This window comes from Melozone crissalis, unplaced genomic scaffold (assembly GCF_028551555.1).
Source record: "Melozone crissalis strain CALT ecotype California unplaced genomic scaffold, PUWL_Pcris_2 ptg000208l_1, whole genome shotgun sequence".
Taxonomy (NCBI): Eukaryota; Metazoa; Chordata; class Aves; order Passeriformes; family Passerellidae; genus Melozone; species Melozone crissalis.
The window spans coordinates 640321-659590 of NW_026535972.1; the positions used below are offsets into that span (position 1 = coordinate 640321).

At 63.7% G+C, this 19270-nt stretch overlaps 1 protein-coding gene across 1 annotated transcript; it reads right to left on the reverse strand.

Moving 5' to 3' along the window:
- Positions 1-2438: 2438 nt before the first annotated feature.
- On the reverse strand, positions 2439-19270 carry LMF2 (lipase maturation factor 2). The gene is made up of 14 exons (XM_054294083.1): positions 19158-19270; positions 16451-16704; positions 15678-15706; positions 14250-14446; positions 12880-13058; positions 10609-10747; positions 9809-9943; positions 9626-9731; positions 9132-9228; positions 8873-9055; positions 5287-5455; positions 4568-4679; positions 3867-3975; positions 2439-2986 (listed from the first exon to the last, which is right to left on the reverse strand). The coding sequence occupies exons 1-14, from the start codon at positions 19258-19260 to the stop codon at positions 2663-2665; spliced, it is 2136 nt and encodes a 711-aa protein (XP_054150058.1). The 5' UTR covers positions 19261-19270; the 3' UTR covers positions 2439-2662.

Genomic DNA, 19270 nt, shown 5'->3' on the forward strand with positions numbered 1-19270 from the left:
GAGTTCGTCCGCAGGAAGGTGCGAGCGGCCCCGGGTCCCCCGGTGTCACCCCGTGTCCCCCGGTGCCACCCTGAGTCCCCCGGTGTCACCACAGCGGGGGTGTCCCAGCCCCGCCGCCCATGCCAGCCCGTGTGGGGGCACCGAGGGGCACCGGCCCCGGGGCTGGCAGGGGATGGCGCTGTCGCCACGTGTCGCCGTCCCCAGAGCGCGCAGTACGGCTCGTGCTCGCAGCGGAGGATGAGCGCGATGGAGGCGCTGGAGCTGCTGGACCGGCTCGTGGACGAGTCGGACCCCGACGTGGATTTCCCCAACTCCTTCCACGCCTTCCAGACGGCCGAGGGGATCCGCCGGGCGCACCCCGACAAAGGTGGGGCCGGAGCCCGCCCCGTGCCCGCCCCGTGCCCGCCGGGTGCCCGGCCCGGGGGTGACGCGGCCCCGCCTGTCCCCCCAGACTGGTTCCACCTCGTGGGGCTCCTGCACGACCTGGGCAAGGTGCTGGTGCTGTTCGGGGAGCCCCAGGTGAGCGGCGCGGCGGGGAGGGGGCTCGGGGGGTCCCCCGCGGCCGGGGCGCCCTCGGGGGGCGCTGTGACCCCCGTGCCCCCCGCAGTGGGCCGTGGTCGGGGACACCTTCCCGGTGGGCTGCAAGGTGCAGAAGTCGGTGGTGTACGGGGACTCCACCTTCCACGAGAACCCCGACACCAAAGACCCCCGGTACAGGTGAGCGGGACCCCGGGGGGTTTGGGGGCCGCACCCCCGGTCCCGGCGGGCTCTGGGGGGGGTCCAGCCCCTCAATCCCCACCCCATCCCCAGCACCGAGTACGGGATGTACCAGCCCGGCTGTGGCCTGGACAACGTCCTCATGTCCTGGGGCCACGATGGTGAGTTTGGGGGGGCTGGGGGGGTTCCCTCCTGGGGGCAGGGCGGGCCCCCCACCCCAAACGGGACCCTGGTGTCCCCCATTGCATGGATTGCAGCCCTTGGCGTGGGGCAGGGGCTGCAGCTCCCGGGGGGGCTCTGTGACTCTGGGGGGGCTCTGCACCTCCCGGGGTCCCCCCCGGTGGGGGTCCAGCCCCTCCCCACGCCCCCCTCCCCTTTTCAGAGTACATGTACCAGGTGATGAAGTTCAACAAGTTCGCCCTGCCCAAGGAGGTGAGCTCAGCGTGGGGGGGCTCAGGGACCCCCGGGGGGTTTGGGGTGCAGGGGAGCACCCTAACCCCGCGTCCCCCCCACGCCAGGCCTTCTACATGGTTCGCTTCCACTCCTTCTACCCCTGGCACGCCCACGGCGACTACGGGCACCTGTGCTCGGAGGAGGATCGCCGCATGCTGCCCTGGCTCCGCGAGCTCAAGTGCGTGCCAGGGGGCCCGGGGGGGGGCTGGGGGCTCGGCCGGGCCCCCCGAGGCTGTGGGGGGTGCACCCCCCCGCCCTGACCCCCCGTTTGCCCCCGCAGCAAGTTTGACCTGTACACCAAGCAGGAGGAGCTGCCCGACGTGCAGCAGCTCCGCGCTTACTACCAGGGCCTCATCGACAAATACTGCCCGGGGCAGCTCTGCTGGTGACACCCCCGGCCTGCAGGGGGGACCCCCGAACCCTGCCGGGACCCCCGAACCCTGCTGGGAGCCCTGAACCCTGCTGGGACCCCCGAACCCTGCTGGGAGCCCTGAACCCTGCCGGGACCCCCAAACCCTGCTGAGGCCCCCGAACCCTGCTGGGAGCCCTGAACCCTGCTGAGGCCCCCGAACCCTGCTGGGACCCCCGAACCCTGCTGGGAGCCCTGAACCCTGCCGGGACCCCCGAACCCTGCTGGGACCCCCGAACCCTGCTGGGAGCCCTGAACCCTGCCGGGACCCCCGAACCCTGCTGGGACCCCCGAACCCTGCTGAGCCCCCCCCAGCACCCCCAGACCCACCCTAGGGCTCTACAATAAACCTGCTCTGCTGCACCCCCGTGCCAGTCCCCCTCCCCGCAGGACCCCCCAAATCCCAAATCCCGGAGAGCTGCAGGGCTGGAATGTCAAAGGCTTTAATTAGAAAATTATAGGAAAGCTCTGGGCTCGGGCTGAGCCGGGCAGGGGGGAACCATGGGATGGGCAGAGCCCGCAGGGAGGAGCACCCCAAAGTGCCAGGGGCGACCCCAAAGGGACCTGAGGGGCTGGGCAGGGTAACCGGAGGGCTGGCACTGCCCAAACTGCCCCAGCCCGTGGGCACAGAGCCCCCGCCCGCTCTGAGCCTGTGACCTGCGCTGAGCCCCCACACTGTGGGGCCTGGAGGGGTCCCCAAGGGCTCCCTGGGCACCGGGGAGGGGTCCCCCGACATTGGGGCTGGGTCCCCAAGGGCTCCCTGGGCACTGGGGCCGGGTCCCCAGACACTGGGACATGTCCCCAAGCAGCCCCCAAATCCTAGAGAGGGGTCCCCAGGTAGCAGGGAGAGGACCCCAGGAGTGCCTGGACACTGGGGAGGTGTCCCCACAGGCCGTGGGAGGTGTCCCCAAGCCCTGGGAGTGTCCCCACAGGCAGTGGGAGGTGTCCCCAAGCCCTGCCTGTGTCCCCACCCCTCATGGCCACACCGTGCTGAAGGCACCGGCCCGGGCTGGGGTCCAACAAGTGCCGCCCCCCCAGCCGGGGACTCCCTCCCTGCCCCCCGTTTCTGGGGGGCTCTGGGGGCTACTTCTTCTTCTTGCTGGCCTGCCGGCCCTCGGGCCGCGCCCCCTCTGTGCCTGTGCCCCGCGTCCCCTCTGTGCGTGCCCCCTCTGTGCGTGCCCCCTCGGCCCCCCGGTTCCCGTTGCGCTCCCCCCGGTCCCGGGCCCCTTTGTGGCGGGCGGGGGGCGGCCCCCGGCGGGCCAGGGCCCGCAGCAGCCCCGCGGTGGCCGCCACCAGGTAGAGGGACCAGAGCAGGGCGGGGCCCGACACGGGCCGGCACAGGCGGCGCACGGAGCTCAGCAGGCGCGGCAGCAGCGCCTCGGGCCGGCGGCGAACGGGGGGCTTGTCCTGGGGGGGAGAGGGGGTCAGGGGGCTTGTCCTGGGGGGGAAGGGGCAGGGGGGAAATAGGGGTCAGGGGGCTTGTCCTGGGGGGGAAGGGGCAGGGGGGAAATAGGGGTCAGGGGGATTGTCCTGGGGGAATAACGGGGCAGGGGGGAGAGGGGGTCAGGGGGATTGTCCTGGGGGGGAGAGGGCGTCAGGGGGCTTGTCCTGGGGGATAAAGGGGCAGGGGGAATATGGGGGCCAGGGGGATTGTCCTGGGAGGGAAAGGGGGCAGGGGGAATATGGGGTCAGGGGGATCGTCCTGGGGGAAATAGGGGCAGGGGGGAAAAGGGCTCAGGGGGGCTTCTGCTGGGGAAAATGGGTCAGGGGGGATTGTCTTGGTGACAAATGGGGTTGGGGGGGCTTGTCCTGGGGGGAACCAGGGTCAGGGGGGATTGTCTTGGGAGAAAGGGGTCAGGGAGGGCTTGTCCTGGGGGAGAACGGGATCAGGGGGGATTGTCTTGGAGAAAAAATGGGGTTGAGGTGGGGAAGGGATTGGGGGTGAGGGAAAAGGGCCAGGGGCTGAAAAAGGGGATCAGGGTGGGGGAAGGGGGTGAGGGAGGGAAGAGGGTCAGGGGTGAGGGAAGGGGAGATCAGGGGCTCAAGAAAGGAGTCAGGGTGGGGGAAGAGGGTCAGGGGAGAGGGAAGGGGGCTTGGGGGGGTTAAGGGTGAGGCAAGGGGATCAAGGTGAAGGAACAGAGGGTCACGAGCAGTGGAACAGGGTCAGGGACAGAGCTGGGGCAAGGGAAGGGGGTCAGGACCATGGCAGGGGGTCAGGGGTGTTGAAGGACGGGGTCAGGAGCCAGGGAGGGTCTCAGGCCCCAGGGAGGGGTCACTCCATGCCCACCTTGAGGCCGTGCTGGCTGAGCAGGGACTCCAGCGTGGGGTCTCCCAGGGACACGGCCGGGAAGAACTCCTGCACGTGCTGCCGCCGCCACCACGGAGCTGGGCCCGGGCTGGGGGCACAGGGGGCTCAGTGACCCAAACCCCCCCAGGGCCGGGCTGGGGGCACAGGGGGCTCAGTGACCCAAACCCCCCCAGGGCCGGGCTGGGGGCACAGGGGGCTCAGTGACCCAAACCCCCCCGAGCCCGGGCTGGGGGCACAGGGGGCTCAGTGACCCAAACCCCCCCAGGGCCGGGCTGGGGGCACAGGGGGCTCAGTGACCCAAACCCCCCTAGGGCCGGGCTGGGGGCACAGGGGGCTCAGTGACCCAAACCCCCCCGAGCCCGGGCTGGGGGCACAGGGGGCTCAGTGATCCAAACCCCCCCAGGGCCGGGCTGGGGGCACAGGGGGCTCAGTGACCCAAACCCCCCTCCCCGAGCCCGGGCTGGGGGCACAGGGGGCTCAGTGACCCAAACCCCCCCAGGGCCGGGCTGGGGGCACAGGGGGCTCAGTGACCCAAACCCCCCCAGGGCCGGGCTGGGGGCACAGGGGGCTCAGTGACCCCAAACCCCCCCAGGGCCGGGCTGGGGGCACAGGGGGCTCAGTGACCCAAACCCCCCTCCCCGAGCCCGGGCTGGGGGCTGCAGGAACCCCTCCCCGCTCACCTGGCCTCGCTGGGGGATGTGAACCAGTACTTGTAGAGCTGGGCCCGCAGGAAGGTGGGCGGGCGGGCGTGGAATGGGTACCGGGACTCGTCCGTCTGCACCAGGCGGATCACTGCGGGACAGGGGCAGAGATGGGGACAGCATGGCACGGGGGGACAGCCCGAACACAGCCAGGGACACCCCAAACACACCTCAGACACACCCAGGGCTGTGGGAATAACCCAATCATGGACACCTCCAAGGCTGTGGGGACACCCTAAATCCATCCAGGGACACCCCAAACCCAAACAGGGACACCCTAAAACCATGGTGGCACCGATGCTGGGGAGGTCCCACCGTACCCTGGGTCTCCAGAGGCCCCAGCCCCTGTGTCCCCTGTCCTCAGAGCCCCTGTAACCCCTGTCCCCAGAGCCTCCAGCACTCCGTGTCCCCTGTCCCCAGCCACCTTGTCCCCAGAGCCTCCAACACCCCATGACCCTTGTCCCCACCCCCTATGTCCCCTGTCACCAGACCCCCCAGCCTCCGTGTCCCCTGTCCCCACTCTCCATGTCCCCTGTCCCCAGAGGCCTCATGTCCCCCGTGTCCCCTGTCCCCAGCCCCCCTGTCCCCAGCCTCTTGTGTCCCCAGAGCCCCCAGCCCCCGTGTCCCCTGTAACCAAAGCCCCCCAAGCCCCCAGCCCCCGTGTCCCCTGTCCCCCCAGCCCTGTCCGTGCGTCTGACCGTCGGGCTGTCCCTGCAGCAGGCGCAGCACCAGGGCGCTGAACCAGGGGCTGCTCTGGTGGGGCCCGAGGGCGGCGAACCAGAGCTGCCAGTCCAGGCGGGGCTGGTGCGGGGCCACCACGGCCGGGGCCGCGCTCACGTTCCCGGGCTTGTACATGAACTCGATCTCCTGGGGACGGAACGGCTGCCATGGCAACGGGGACAGGGACACCCGGCCCCAGCCAGGGCCCGGGGTCACCTCAGCACAGGAACGGGACATTGACACCCCAAATCCCGGGATTCTGGGGCACCTCCGGAACCCAGCCCCAGCCAGGGCCTGGAGTCACCTCAGCCCCAAGAAAGACATTGACACCCCAAATCCCGGGATTCTGTGACAGGGACACTCCGGAACCCAGACTCGGCCAGCGCCCGGGATCACCTCAGCACAGAAAAAGGACATTCCTACCCCAAAATCCTGGGATTCTGGGGCAGGGACACCTCTGGAACCCAGCCCCAGCCAGGGCCCAGAGTCACCTCAGCACAGGAAAGGGACATTGACACCCCAAATCCCGGGATTCTGGGGCAGGGACACCTCTGGAACCCAGCCCCAGCCAGGGTCCAGAGTCACCTCAGCACAGGAAAGGGACACTGCCACCCCAAATCCCGGGATTCTGGGGCAGGACACCTCCAGAACCTGACCCACCCAGGGCCTGGAGTCACCTCAGCCCCAGGAAAGGGACACTGCCACTCAGAATGCAGGGATTCTGTAAAAGGGACACCTCTGGAACCTGATCCAGCCATGGGCACGTCTGCCCATGGTCACCACAACCTCAGGAAAAGGACGTTCCCACCCAAAATCCCGGGATTCTGTGACAGAGGCATCAGCACCAACCACAGCTAACCCAACCGTGTGTCTCGACCTGCTTGGGGTCACCTCAGACCCAGGGAAAGGACATTCCCACCCAAAATCCCAGGATTCTGGGGCAGGACACCTCCAGAACCCGATCCAACCAAGGGCCTGGTCCTGCCCAGGGTCACCACAGCCCCAGAACAAGGGCCCAGGGTGGCTCCAATCCCAGCCAGGGGCAGGATGAGAGGAAACAGCCTCGAGTTGCAGCAGGGGAAGTTTAGGTTGGATATTGGGAAAACTCCTCCTGGAAAGGGCTCCCCAGGCCCGGAGCCCCCAACCCGCAGAGATTTCAAAGCTGTGTGGATGTGGCACTTGGGGACACGGGCAGTGGTGGCCTTAGCAGTGCTGGGAATGTTTGGACCCCACAATCCCCATGTTCCAACCAGGCCAACTGCACCATTCCCTGCCCTCTGCCGCCCCTTGGCCCTGGCAGGAGGAGCTCCAGGGGAATTCCTCGGCAGGAAGAACTGGGCCTTGGGACTGCATGAGCTCAGAGCCCCTTCCCAACCCCGACTCTGTGTCCCCACCCTGGGCTCAGTGTCCAGCTGTGCCCAGGCCAGACTCACTGTCCTGCTGTGCCCAGCTGTGCCCAGCCCAGACTGTGCGTCCAGCTGTGCCCACTCCCATGCCCATTCCCATGCCCAGCCCAGACTCACCGTCCAGCTGTGCCTGTTCCTATGCCCAGCCGAGCCTCTGTGCCCATTCCGATGCCCATCCCAGGCTCACTGTCCAGCTGTGCCCATTCCCATGCCCAGCCCAGGCTCTGTGCCCAGCCCAGGCTCACTGTCCAGCTGTGCCCGTTCCTGTGCCCATCCCAGGCTCTGTGCCCATTCCTGTGCCCACTGTCCAGCTGTGCCCATTCCCATGCCCACCCCAGGCTCACCGTCCAGCTGTGCCCAGCAGTGCCCACCCCAGGCTCACTGTCCAGCTGTGCCCAGCAGTGCCCACCCCAGGCTCACTCTCCAGCTGTGCCCATTCTCGTGCCCACCCCAGGCTCACCGTCCAGCTGTGCCCATTCCCATGCCCACCCCAGGCTCACTCTCCAGCTGTGCCCATTCTCGTGCCCACCCCAGGCTCACTCGCCAGCTGTGCCCATTCCCATGCCCACCCCAGGCTCACTGTCCAGCTGTGCCCAGCAGTGCCCACCCCAGGCTCACTGTCCAGCTGTGCCCATTCCCATGCCCACCCCAGGCTCGCTGTCCAGCTGTGCCCAGCAGTGTCCACCCCAGGCTCACCATCCAGCTGTGCCCAGCAGTGCCCACCCCAGGCTCACTCTCCAGCTGTGCCCATTCTCGTGCCCACCCCAGGCTCACCGTCCAGCTGTGCCCATTCCCGTGCCCACCCCAGGCTCACCGTCCAGCTGTGCCCATTCTCGTGCCCACCCCAGGCTCACCGTCCAGCTGTGCCCATTCCCGTGCCCACCCCAGGCTCACCGTCCAGCTGTGCCCATTCTCGTGCCCACCCCAGGCTCACTGTCCAGCTGTGCCCATTCCCGTGCCCACCCCAGGCTCACCGTCCAGCTGTGCCCAGCAATGCCCACCCCAGGCTCACTCTCCAGCTGTGCCCATTCTCGTGCCCACCCCAGGCTCACCGTCCAGCTGTGCCCATTCTCGTGCCCACCCCAGGCTCACTCTCCAGCTGTGCCCATTCTCGTGCCCACCCCAGGCTCACCGTCCAGCTGTGCCCATTCCTGTGCCCACCCCAGGCTCACCGTCCAGCTGTGCCCAGCAGTGCCCACCCCAGGCTCACCGTCCAGCTGTGCCCATTCCTGTGCCCACCCCAGGCTCACCGTCCAGCTGTGCCCAGCAGTGCCCACCCCAGGCTCACTGTCCAGCTGTGCCCATTCCCGTGCCCACCCCAGGCTCACCGTCCAGCTGTGCCCAGCAATGCCCATCCCAGGCTCACTGTCCAGCTGTGCCCATTCCTGTGCCCACCCCAGGCTCACCGTCCAGCTGTGCCCATTCCCGTGCCCACCCCAGGCTCACCGTCCAGCTGTGCCCATTCCCATGCCCACCCCAGGCTCACCGTCCAGCTGTGCCCAGCAGTGCCCACCCCAGGCTCACTGTCCAGCTGTGCCCATTCCCATGCCCACCCCAGGCTCACCGTCCAGCTGTGCCCAGCAATGCCCACCCCAGGCTCACCGTCCAGCTGTGCCCATTCCCATGCCCACCCCAGGCTCACTCTCCAGCTGTGCCCATTCCCGTGCCCACCCCAGGCTCACCGTCCAGCTGTGCCCATTCTCGTGCCCACCCCAGGCTCACTGTCCAGCTGTGCCCATTCCCATGCCCACCCCAGGCTCACTCTCCAGCTGTGCCCATTCCCGTGCCCACCCCAGGCTCACCGTCCAGCTGTGCCCAGCAGTGCCCACCCCAGGCTCACCGTCCAGCTGTGCCCATTCCCGTGCCCACCCCAGGCTCACCGTCCAGCTGTGCCCATTCCTGTGCCCACCCCAGGCTCACCGTCCAGCTGTGCCCAGCAGTGCCCACCCCAGGCTCACCGTCCAGCTGTACCCATTCCCATGCCCACCCCAGGCTCACTCTCCAGCTGTGCCCATTCCCGTGCCCACCCCAGGCTCACCGTCCAGCTGTGCCCATTCTCGTGCCCACCCCAGGCTCACTGTCCAGCTGTGCCCATTCTTGTGCCCACCCCAGGCTCACTCTCCAGCTGTGCCCATTCCCGTGCCCACCCCAGGCTCACCGTCCAGCTGTGCCCGTCGTAGCTGCCCTCCAGGATGACCTCGGGCCGGCCGCCCACGCCGGTCATCCTGCGGAAGAGCCCGTAGGAATTGACCACCTGGAACCGCTCCACGGCCCCGAACATCTGGTGGATGCCGGGCCACAGCTTCCCGTTGGACTCGTGCTCGATGTAGGTGAAGGGCACCTGGGGGGGGCAGGGGGCTCCGTCAGGGCCTGGGGGGTTTGGGGGTGCCCGGCGCCCCCCGGCCCTCAGGCCTCACCAGGCTAACGGCGAACAGGCCCACGGTGGCCGTGGCCATGATGGCCCACTGCAGGGTGGCCCAGAGCTTCCAGAAGCATCCCCGGACGCAGGCACAGCTGGGGGGGCACAAATGGGGGGTTATGGGGGCGAAGAGGATCGGCCCCCCCCGGTCTGGGGGGTTAAAACCCTCCCACAGTGTGTCTGACTGCTCAAATCACAGAGCGGGGTCACCCCTTCCCAGCTCCCAGGGTGTCACCCCAGTGTCCCCAATGCCCCTGGGGGCACCTCAATTCCACCCACACCCCTGGGGGCACCCTGGTTTAACCCACACCCCTGGGATCACCCCAGTGTCCCCCATACCCCCCCCAAGGGCACCTCGGTGTCCCTCACACCCCTGGAGAGACCCTGGTGTCCCCCATGTCCCTGAGGGGCACCTCAGTGTCCCCCACGCCCCCAAGGGCCCCCTAGTGACCCCCACACCCCTGGGGTCACCCCGGTGGCCCCCACACCCACCGGTACATGGCCACGAGGATCTCCCAGGACAGGGACAGGGAGGCCACCCCCACGAGTGGCAGCGTCACCGTGCGCAGCCACATGGTGAACTCGTGGTAGGTGAAGGCTGCAGGGGGGACAGACGTGGGTCAGGGACAGCCCCTGTGCCCAGGGAGGGGCACACAGCTGTGCCCTGGCACGTACCCACTTTGGAGTCCAGCAGTTTCTTGTCCCAGTCCAGCTCCAGGCCGAAGTAGTGCACGGTCCAGCAGAGCAGGAGCCCGTAGGTGCAGAGCTCCAGCAGCGTGCCCAGCACTGAGCCCAGGCTGGGGGGCCAGCCTGGGGCACAGAGGGGCTCAGAGCCTCTCTGGGAGCCCCCTCACAGCCCTGGGGTCCCCCCTGGGCACAGCCCCTGCCCTGGGCTGAGTGTGGCAGCTCCCACAGCGTCCCCTGTCCCCAGGAATGCTCCCACAGCGGCCCCTGTCCCCAGGAATGCTCCCACAGCAGCCCCTGTCCCCAGGAATGCTCCCACAGCGGCCCCTGTCCCCAGGAATGCTCCCACAGCAGCCCCTGTCCCTAGGAATGCTCCCACAGCGTCCCCTGTCCCCAGGAATGCTCCCACAGCGTCCCCTGTCCCCAGGAATGCCCCCTCAGCGTCCCCTGTCCCCAGGAATGCTCCCACAGCAGCCCCTGTCCCCAGGAATGCCCCCTCAGCGTCCCCTGTCCCCAGGAATGCTCCCACAGCAGCCCCTGTCCCCAGGAATGCTCCCACAGCGGCCCCTGTCCCCAGGAATGCTCCCACAGCGGCCCCTGTCCCCAGGAATGCCCCCTCAGCGTCCCCTGTCCCCAGGAATGCTCCCACAGCAGCCCCTGTCCCCAGGAATGCCCCCTCAGCGTCCCCTGTCCCCAGGAATGCTCCCACAGCAGCCCCTGTCCCCAGGAATGCTCCCACAGCAGCCCCTGTCCCCAGGAATGCCCCCTCCCCACCCAGCCGGGGGTCTCACCATTGCCCTGCCTCCTGCGGGGCCGGCCCAGCCAGCGCCCCACGTGCTCCTCGTCCAGCAGGGAGAAGGCCAGCACGATGGTCAGCACGTTGAAGAAGTTGTAGTTGCCCGTGAGGATGATGAGGACCTGCAGCAGGACCTGGGGGGCACAGGGGGGGTTTGGGGGTGTCACAGGGACAGAGGACACTGGGCACACCTGACCAGCACCTCCAGTGTGGCCACCTCACCTCCCAGTGCCAGCCCCAGCCCTGGAGAGGCCCCATGGGGACCCCCTGGCACAAAGAGACCCAGGGCTGTCACAGACACACATTTTTCTTCATGTCCTTTTAAAGTTTTAAACCTGCTTTACCTTCCTACTAATCCTACCTCGCAACAAAAAGTGAGCATCCCAGTAATGCTAAAAAACTAAACTCACCACACTGAGTAGTACACCACCCAAAAAATCCCCAAATTAATAAAATTCTGAATTAACAAAAAGTGAGCACACCAGTAATTAACCAACACGAAACCCTCCATGGTGATTAGCGCACCATCCAAAAAACCCCAAAATTAATAAAAATCCTAAATTAACAAAAAGTGAGTACAGCAGTAATTACCCAACATCAAACCCAGTACACTCACTAGCACACCACCCAAAAAATCTTAATAAAATCTGAAATCAACAAAAAGTGAGTACAGCAGTACATTAAACCCACCACACTCACTAGTACACCACCCAAAAAATCACAAAATTAATAAAATCCTGAATTAGCAAAAAGTGAGCACACCAGTAATTACCCAACACTAAACCCTCCACAGTGATTAGCACACCACCCAAAAAAACCCCAAAATTAATAAAATTCTAAATTAATAAAAAGTGAGTACACCCATAATTAACCAACATTAAACCCACCTCACTAGTACACCACCCAAAAAATCTTAATACACTCCGAAATCAACAAAAAGTGAGTACACTAATAATTAACAAACACTAAACCCACCACACTCATTAGCACAACACCCAAAAAATCCCCAAATTTATACAATCTCGAATTAACAAAAAGTGAGTACAGCAGTACATTAAACCCACCACACTCACTAGTACAACACCCAAAAAATCGCAAAATTAATAAAATCCTGAATTAACAAAAAGTGAGCACACCAGTAATTACCCAGCACTAAACCCTCCACAGTGATTACCACACCACCCAAAAAATCCCAAAATTAATAAAATCACAAATTAACAACAAGCAAATACACTAGTAACTACCCAGCATTAAACCCACCACACTCACTAGCAACTACCCAAAAAATCTTAATAAAATCTGAAATCAACAAAGTGAGCACACCCGTAATTAATGGACACTAAACCCAGCACACTCACTAGCACACCACCCAAAAAATCCCCAAATTAATAAAATCCCAAATTATCAAAAAGCGAATACACCAGTAATTAACCAACACTAAACCCAGTACACTCACTAGCACACCACCCCAAAAAATCCCAAAATTAATAAAATATCAAGTTAACAAAAAGTGAATACACTAATGATTAATGAACACTAAACCCATCACACTCACTAGTACAACACCAAAAAAATCCCAAAATTAATAAAATCCCAAATTAACAAAAAGTGAATACACCACTAATTAACTAACACTAAACCCTTCACAGTGATTAGCAGATGAAAAATCTTAAAACTAATAAAATCTGAAATCAACAAAAAGTAGATACACTAATAATTACCCAATGCTAAACCCATCACACTCACTAGCACTCCACCCAAAAAATCCCAAAATTAATAAGATCCCAAATTAACAAAACGTGATACACCAGCAATTAACGAACATTAAACCCACCACACTCACTAGTACACCACCTAAAAAAATCCCAAAATTAATAAAATCTAAAATCAAGAAAAAGTGAGTCCATTAATAACTAAAGAATACTAAACCCCACCACACTCACTAGTACAACACCCAAAAACCCCAAAATTAATAAAATCCCAAATCAACAAAAAGTGAGCACACCAGTAATTAATGAATACTAAACCCCCCACAGTGATTAGCACACGACCCAAAAAAACCCCAAATTAATAAAATCTCAAATCAACAAAAAGTGAGTACACCAGTAATTAACGAACATCAAACCCTTCACACTCAATACCACACAATCCAAAAAATCCCCAAAACCAAGGAAATCCCAAATAACCAAACCAAACCCCTGCAGCAGCCCCCTGAGGTGCAGGATGCCCAGCCCAGCCCAGCCCTGGACGCAGTGCCCCTGCCCACCTGGCAGTAGAAGGCGAAGAGGCGCAGGCGGCGCAGGGGCGCGAAGAAGAGCACGGGCACGGCCACCTCGATGACGTAGGTGCCCACCACGCTGAGCTTCTGGAACCACACGGGCAGCTGGTGTGCCAGCCATGCCCCCGGCGTGGGGATGCACTGGGTCTCGTAGTGGTACGTCAGAGCTGGGGGGCACAGATTTGACAAGAATCCCAAAAATTCACCCCAATCCCGGGTAATCCCGGCTATTCCCACTGCAGAGTACAACCAGGGCTAACCAGGGAAAAGCTTCCCGGGGCAAAAATGATTCCCAATTAAGGGGCACCTCAGGGTTGGGCAACACAGGGGGGTCCAGGAGGTCTTTCCATAATTTACTGCCCAAAAATTGAACCTAATTCAGGGTTAATGGCAGTTTTTTCCAGTGCTAATCAGGGAAAAGCCTCCCGGCACAAAAATGCTTTCAAATTAAGGGGTACCTCATGGCTTGGAGATACAGGGACGGCTTTCCATAAACTACTGCCTAAAAATGGAACCTAATTCAGGGTTAATGGCAGTTTTTCCCATTGCAGAGTACAAGCAATTCTGGGAATTCCAGAACTGGAATTCTGAATGAAGTGGGACCTTGGGGCTGGAGGGCATGGGGGATTTCGGGGGGGGGCTTTCCATAATCTACTACTTCCCAAAAATTCCCTGGAATTCCAGGCTAATGCAGATTTTCCTTACCATGAAACAGAATCAGTGCTAAACAGGGAAAAGCTTCCTTGCAGAAAATCCAAATTAAACGGTACCTCAGAACTGAGGGGGCATGGGAGGGTTTTCCGTATTCTACTTCCCAACAATTCACTGGGATTCCAGGATAGTGACTGAACCTCCAAAGCTTCACAACCTTACCAACACCTGAGCCCCCAAACCTGCACCCTTCACCTGTGAGCCCCCCAACAGCTGAAACCCCAATCCTGCATCACTCACCAACACCTGAACCCCCAAACCTCCACCCCTGTGATCCCCCGCTGCGGGGCAGCAGCTCATGAGTTTCACAACCTCTAAAACTGGGAGATTCCCCCCACGAGCTGAGTCCCCCAGAGCCCCCCTCACCTGTGAGCCCTCCAACACCTGAACCCCCAAACCTGCCCCTCTCACCTGTGAGCTCCCCAACACCTGAACCCTGAAAGTTGCAGCCCTCACGTGTGAGCCCTCCAACACCTGAAACCCCAAACCTGTGAGCCCTCCCAACACCTGTACCCCCAAACCTGCATCCCTTCCCCAACACCTGAACCCCCAAAAGCTGCACCCCTCAACTGTGAGCCCCCCAAGAGCTGACCCCCCAAAGCAGCCCCCCTCACCTGTGATCTTCCCAAGAGCTGAGCCCCCCTCACCTGTGAGCCCCCACCAGGTGGGGCAGCGGCTGGTGAGCTTCACCACGCCCGAGGCGAACATGAGGCGGAAGAGGAGCCAGCGCACGGCCCAGAAGGTGACGGCGTCGTGGGGCCTCCAGGCCGGGGACCCCCAGCGCAGCAGGCGCAGGGGGGCCACCAGCACGGCCAGGAACCCGGCCTCCAGCAGCAGGCTGTCCCTGGGGGGTGGGACAGGGCTGAGACCCCCACCCTGCACCCCGCAGCGGCTGGGGACACAGGCACGGCCTGCTCGTGGGGCTGGGGACACGGGTGTGCCCTGTGTGTGGGGCTGGGCACACGGGTGTGTCCTGTGTGTGGGGCTGGGGACACAGGCACGGCCTGCTCGTGGGGCTGGGGACACGGCTGTGCCCTGTATGTGGGGCTGGGGACAGGGGTGTGCCCTGTGTGTGGGGCTGGGCACACGGGTGTGCCCTGTGTGTGGGGCTGGGGACACGGGTGTGCCCTGTGTGTGGGGCTGGGGACACGGCCGTGCCCTGTATGTGGGGCTGGGGACATGGGTGTGTCCTGTGTGTGGGGCTGGGGACACGGGTGTGCCCTGTATGTGGGGCTGGGGACACGGGTGTGCCCTGTATGTGGGGCTGGGGACACGGGTGTGCCCTGTGTGTGGGGTTGGGGACACAGGCACGGCCTGCTCGTGGGGCTGGGGACACGGGTGTGTCCTGTGTGTGGGGCTGGGGACACGGCCATGCCCTGTATGTGGGGCTGGGGACAGGGGTGTGCCCTGTATGTGGGGCTGGGGACACGGCCGTGCTCTGTATGTGGGGCTGGGGACACGGGTGTGCCCTGTGTGTGGGGCTGGGGACACGGCCGTGCCCTGTATGTGGGGCTGGGGACACGGGTGTGCCCTGTATGTGGGGCTGGGCACAGGGGTGTGCCCTGTATGTGGGGCTGGGGACACGGCCGTGCCCTGTATGTGGGGCTGGGGACACGGCCGTGCCCTGTGTGTGGGGCTGGGGACACGGGTGTGCCCTGTATGTGGGGCTGGGGACACAGACATGCCCTGTATGTGGGGCTGGGGACACGGCCACCCCCTGCTCCCCATCCCACTGTGCGCCCACCCCAGCCCCCAGAGCCCCCCACATCCCCTGTCCTGATCCCCACAGCCCCCAGTGTCCCCTGCCCTGTCCCCAGAGCTCCCTGTGCCCCCCAACCCAGTCCCTAGAGCTCCCCAACCCACTGTGTCCCCTGCCCCTTGGACAGCCCCTTGTCTTGGTCCCCAGAGCCCCTTGTGCCCCCCACCCGGGTCCTGGGGAGCCCCCCATCCCACTGAGACCCCTGTCCCACTCCCCAGGACCCCACTGTGCCCCCCACCCAGGGGGCCCAGGATGGTTCCCCAGCCCTGAGCCCCCCAAAAGCCCCAAAGGTGAGGGGGGGGGTTGCCTGACTCACCACTGGAAGTACAGGAACACCTGGCCCACCTGTGGAGAGGGAGCAGGGTGGGGATCAGCCGGGGGGTCTGACACCCCCAGACCCCCTCCATGGGGAGAGGGGTGGCCACAGAGCCCTGGGCCCCCCCTGGCACGGGAGCAGTGGGAGGTGACAGCCCCACATCCCATGAGGGATGGCCTCACACAGATCGTTTGTTCTTCCTTAATTCCTGATTTCAGAGGGAAGTGAAACCTCCTCCTCTTCCTCCTCCTCCCCTGACACCCAGCTCTGACCCATGGGAGCTCCAGCCCCAACACCAGGGAGGATCCAGGGAATCCTGGCATGGCTTGGGTGGGAAGGGAGCCCAGAGCCCCTCCAGTGCCACCCCTGCCATGCAGGGACAGCTCCCACTGTGCCAGGCTGCTCCAGCCCCAGTGCCCAGCCTGGCCCTGGGCACTGCAGGGATCAGGGGCAGCCCCAGCTGCTCTGGCAATGCCAGCCCAGGCAGGAATTGCTCATTGCCAAGATGCCACCCATGGCTGCCCTCTGGCAGTGGGAGCCATTCCCTGGGTGCTGTCCCTCTATCCCTTGTTCCTCTGCAGCTCCAGGCCAGGCTGGATGGGGCTGAATCACCCTGGGACAGTGTGAGGTGCCCCTGTCCCTTGGGGCTGGAAAGGGATGGGATTTACAGCCCCTTCCCACCCCACCGTTCCCTGATTCCATCACTGTGCCCCCCCAGCACACCAGGAGCTGTCAGGACAAGCCACCCCCCGTTGTCCCCGCTGTCCCCGCACCTGGTAGAGCGACAGGTAGAACATCCTGAGCAGGGCGAACACCAGGCAGTCCCGCAGGGAGTCGCAGAGCAGCGCGCCGAGCGCCGCCAGCATTCCCAGCAGGCAGAGCAGCTCCATGCCCTGCTCCGTGTCCAGCCCGAGCCGCGGCCCCAGCCACAGCAGCGTGGGGACATCGCGGAGCTGCTCCCACAGCCCCTTCCCGCTCAGCCGCAGCACCCGCCGCGCCGGCAGCAGCCCCTCGCGGCCGTACAGCCCTGCGGGCAGCGGGGACCGGAGTGAGCACGGCAGGGCAGGGAGAACCGGGAATGAGCACGGCAGGGCAGGGAGAACCGGGAATGAACACGGCATGCCAGGGAGAACCGGGAATGAACACGGCATGCCAGGGAGAACCGGGAATGAACACGGCAGGGCAGGGAGAACCGGGAATGAACACGGCATGGCAGGGAGAACCGGGAATGAGCACGGCATGGCAGGGAGAACCGGGAATGAGCACGGCATGGCAGGGAGAACCGGGAATGAACACGGCATGGCAGGGAGAACCGGGAATGAGCACGGCATGCCAGGGAGAACCGGGAATGAACACGGCATGGCAGGGAGAACCGGGAATGAGCACGGCAGGGCAGGGAGAACCGGGAATGAGCACGGCAGGGCAGGGAGAACCGGGAATGAACACGGCAGGGCAGGGAGAACCGGGAATGAACACGGCATGGCAGGGAAAACCGGGAATGAACACGGCATGGCAGGGAGAACCGGGAATGAACACGGCATGCCAGGGAAAACCGGGAATGAACACGGCATGGCAGGGAAAACCGGGAATGAGCACGGCATGGCAGGGAGAACCGGGAATGAACACGGCATGGCAGGGAGAACCGGGAATGAGCACGGCATGGCAGGGAGAACCGGGAATGAGCACGGCAGGGCAGGGAGAACCGGGAATGAACACGGCATGGCAGGGAGAACCGGGAATGAGCACGGCATGGCAGGGAAAACCGGGAATGAGCACGGCAGGGCAGGGAGAACCGGGAATGAACACGGCATGCCAGGGAGAACCGGGAATGAACACGGCATGGCAGGGAAAACCGGGAATGAACACGGCATGGCAGGGAGAACCGGGAATGAGCACGGCAGGGCAGGGAGAACCGGGAATGAGCACGGCATGGCAGGGAGAACCGGGAATGAGCACGGCAGGGCAGGGAGAACCGGGAATGAGCACGGCAGGGCAGGGAGAACCGGGAATGAACACGGCATGCCAGGGAGAACCGGGAATGAACACGGCATGGCAGGGAAAACCGGGAATGAACACGGCATGGCAGGGAGAATCGCAAATGAACACGGCATGGCAGGGAGAACCGGGAATGAACACGGCATGGCAGGGAGAAAACCGGGAATGAACACGGCATGGCAGGGAGAACCGGGAATGAGCACGGCATGCCAGGGAAAACACGGATTGAACACGACATGCTAGGGGAAACACCTGGCTTAAACCCGGCATGCCAGGGAAAATCGGCAATAAACACGGCATGCCAGGGAAAACAGAATAAACCCGGCATGTCACGGAAAACCCGGTTTAAACACGGCATTCCAGGGAAAACCCGGCTTAAACCCGCCATTCCCGGGAGAAAACCCGGCACAAACCCCACATTCCCACGAGAAAACCCGGTTTAAATCCCACATTCCCGGGAGAAAAGCTGCCCCATTCCCCCGAGAACCCCGGCACTCCTGGGAAACACCGCAATAAACCCCACATTCCCGGGAGAAAACCCGGAATAAACCCGCCATTCCCGGGAGAAACCCCGCCGTTTCGCCGAGAACCCCGGCATTCCCAGGAAAAAAGAAACACATTCCCTGGAAAAAAACCCTGCATTCCCGGGGAAAAAAAGCCCGGCATTCTCGGGGAAAAAACCCGGCAAAAACTCGGCATTCTCGGGGAAAAACAGCCGTCAGCTCCACCCGTAACACTCCCGAGGAGCCGGGGCTGCTGCCGGGACAAACCCGAGGCACCGGGAGCGCGACCCGGCCATCCCTGCCTCCAGCCCGGCTCTCCCGGCCTCCATCCCGGCCCGTCCCTGCCTCCATCCCTAGCGGAGCCCCCGGGAAGGGCCCAGGTGCGAGGCAGGAGCTGCCAGAGCCACGTGGAAGGGACGGGCGGTGGCGGCTGCTGCGGCCCAGGGACACCGGAGGCGCGCCGGGACCGCCGGTGCTCCCGGGAAGGGGAAACGAGGGAGAGAAACGAGAGGAAAGAAAAGATAACGGGGATACGGAGCGATCGGCCCGGCAGCGGGACGGGCACGGACTGTCCCTGCCCCCGCTCCGCCGGTCCCCTCCCGACCCCGATCCCGCTCGACTCCACGGCCACGTCCCCAGCTCCCTCCCGGCTCTGCCCCGGTTCCCCCAGCCCCACTCCCGGTCCTATCCCGGTTCTCCTGGTTCCGGCTTCCCCCGGTTCCGGCTCTGCCCCGGTTCCCCCAGCCTCACTCCCGGTCCTATCTCGGTTCCCCCGGCCCCATCCCGCTCTCCCGGCCCCACTCCCAGCTCCGTCCCGGTTTTCCCGGTCCCACTCCCGTCCCCATCCCGGTTCTCCCGACCCCACTCCCATCTCTGTCCCGGTTCCCCCGGTCCCGCTCCGATCCCTGTCCCGGTTCCCCCGCCCCCGTCCCGGCCCTGTGCCCGTTCCCGGCCCCACTCCCAGCAGTGCCCGCCGCGGTACCGGGGATCTGCACGTAGAGGGAGCCGAAGGCGGCGATGTAGACGGCGGCCAGCCCGGCCAGGAACAGCGCCCGCGGCCGCGCCAGCTCCCCCATGGCGGCCATGGCGGCCCCG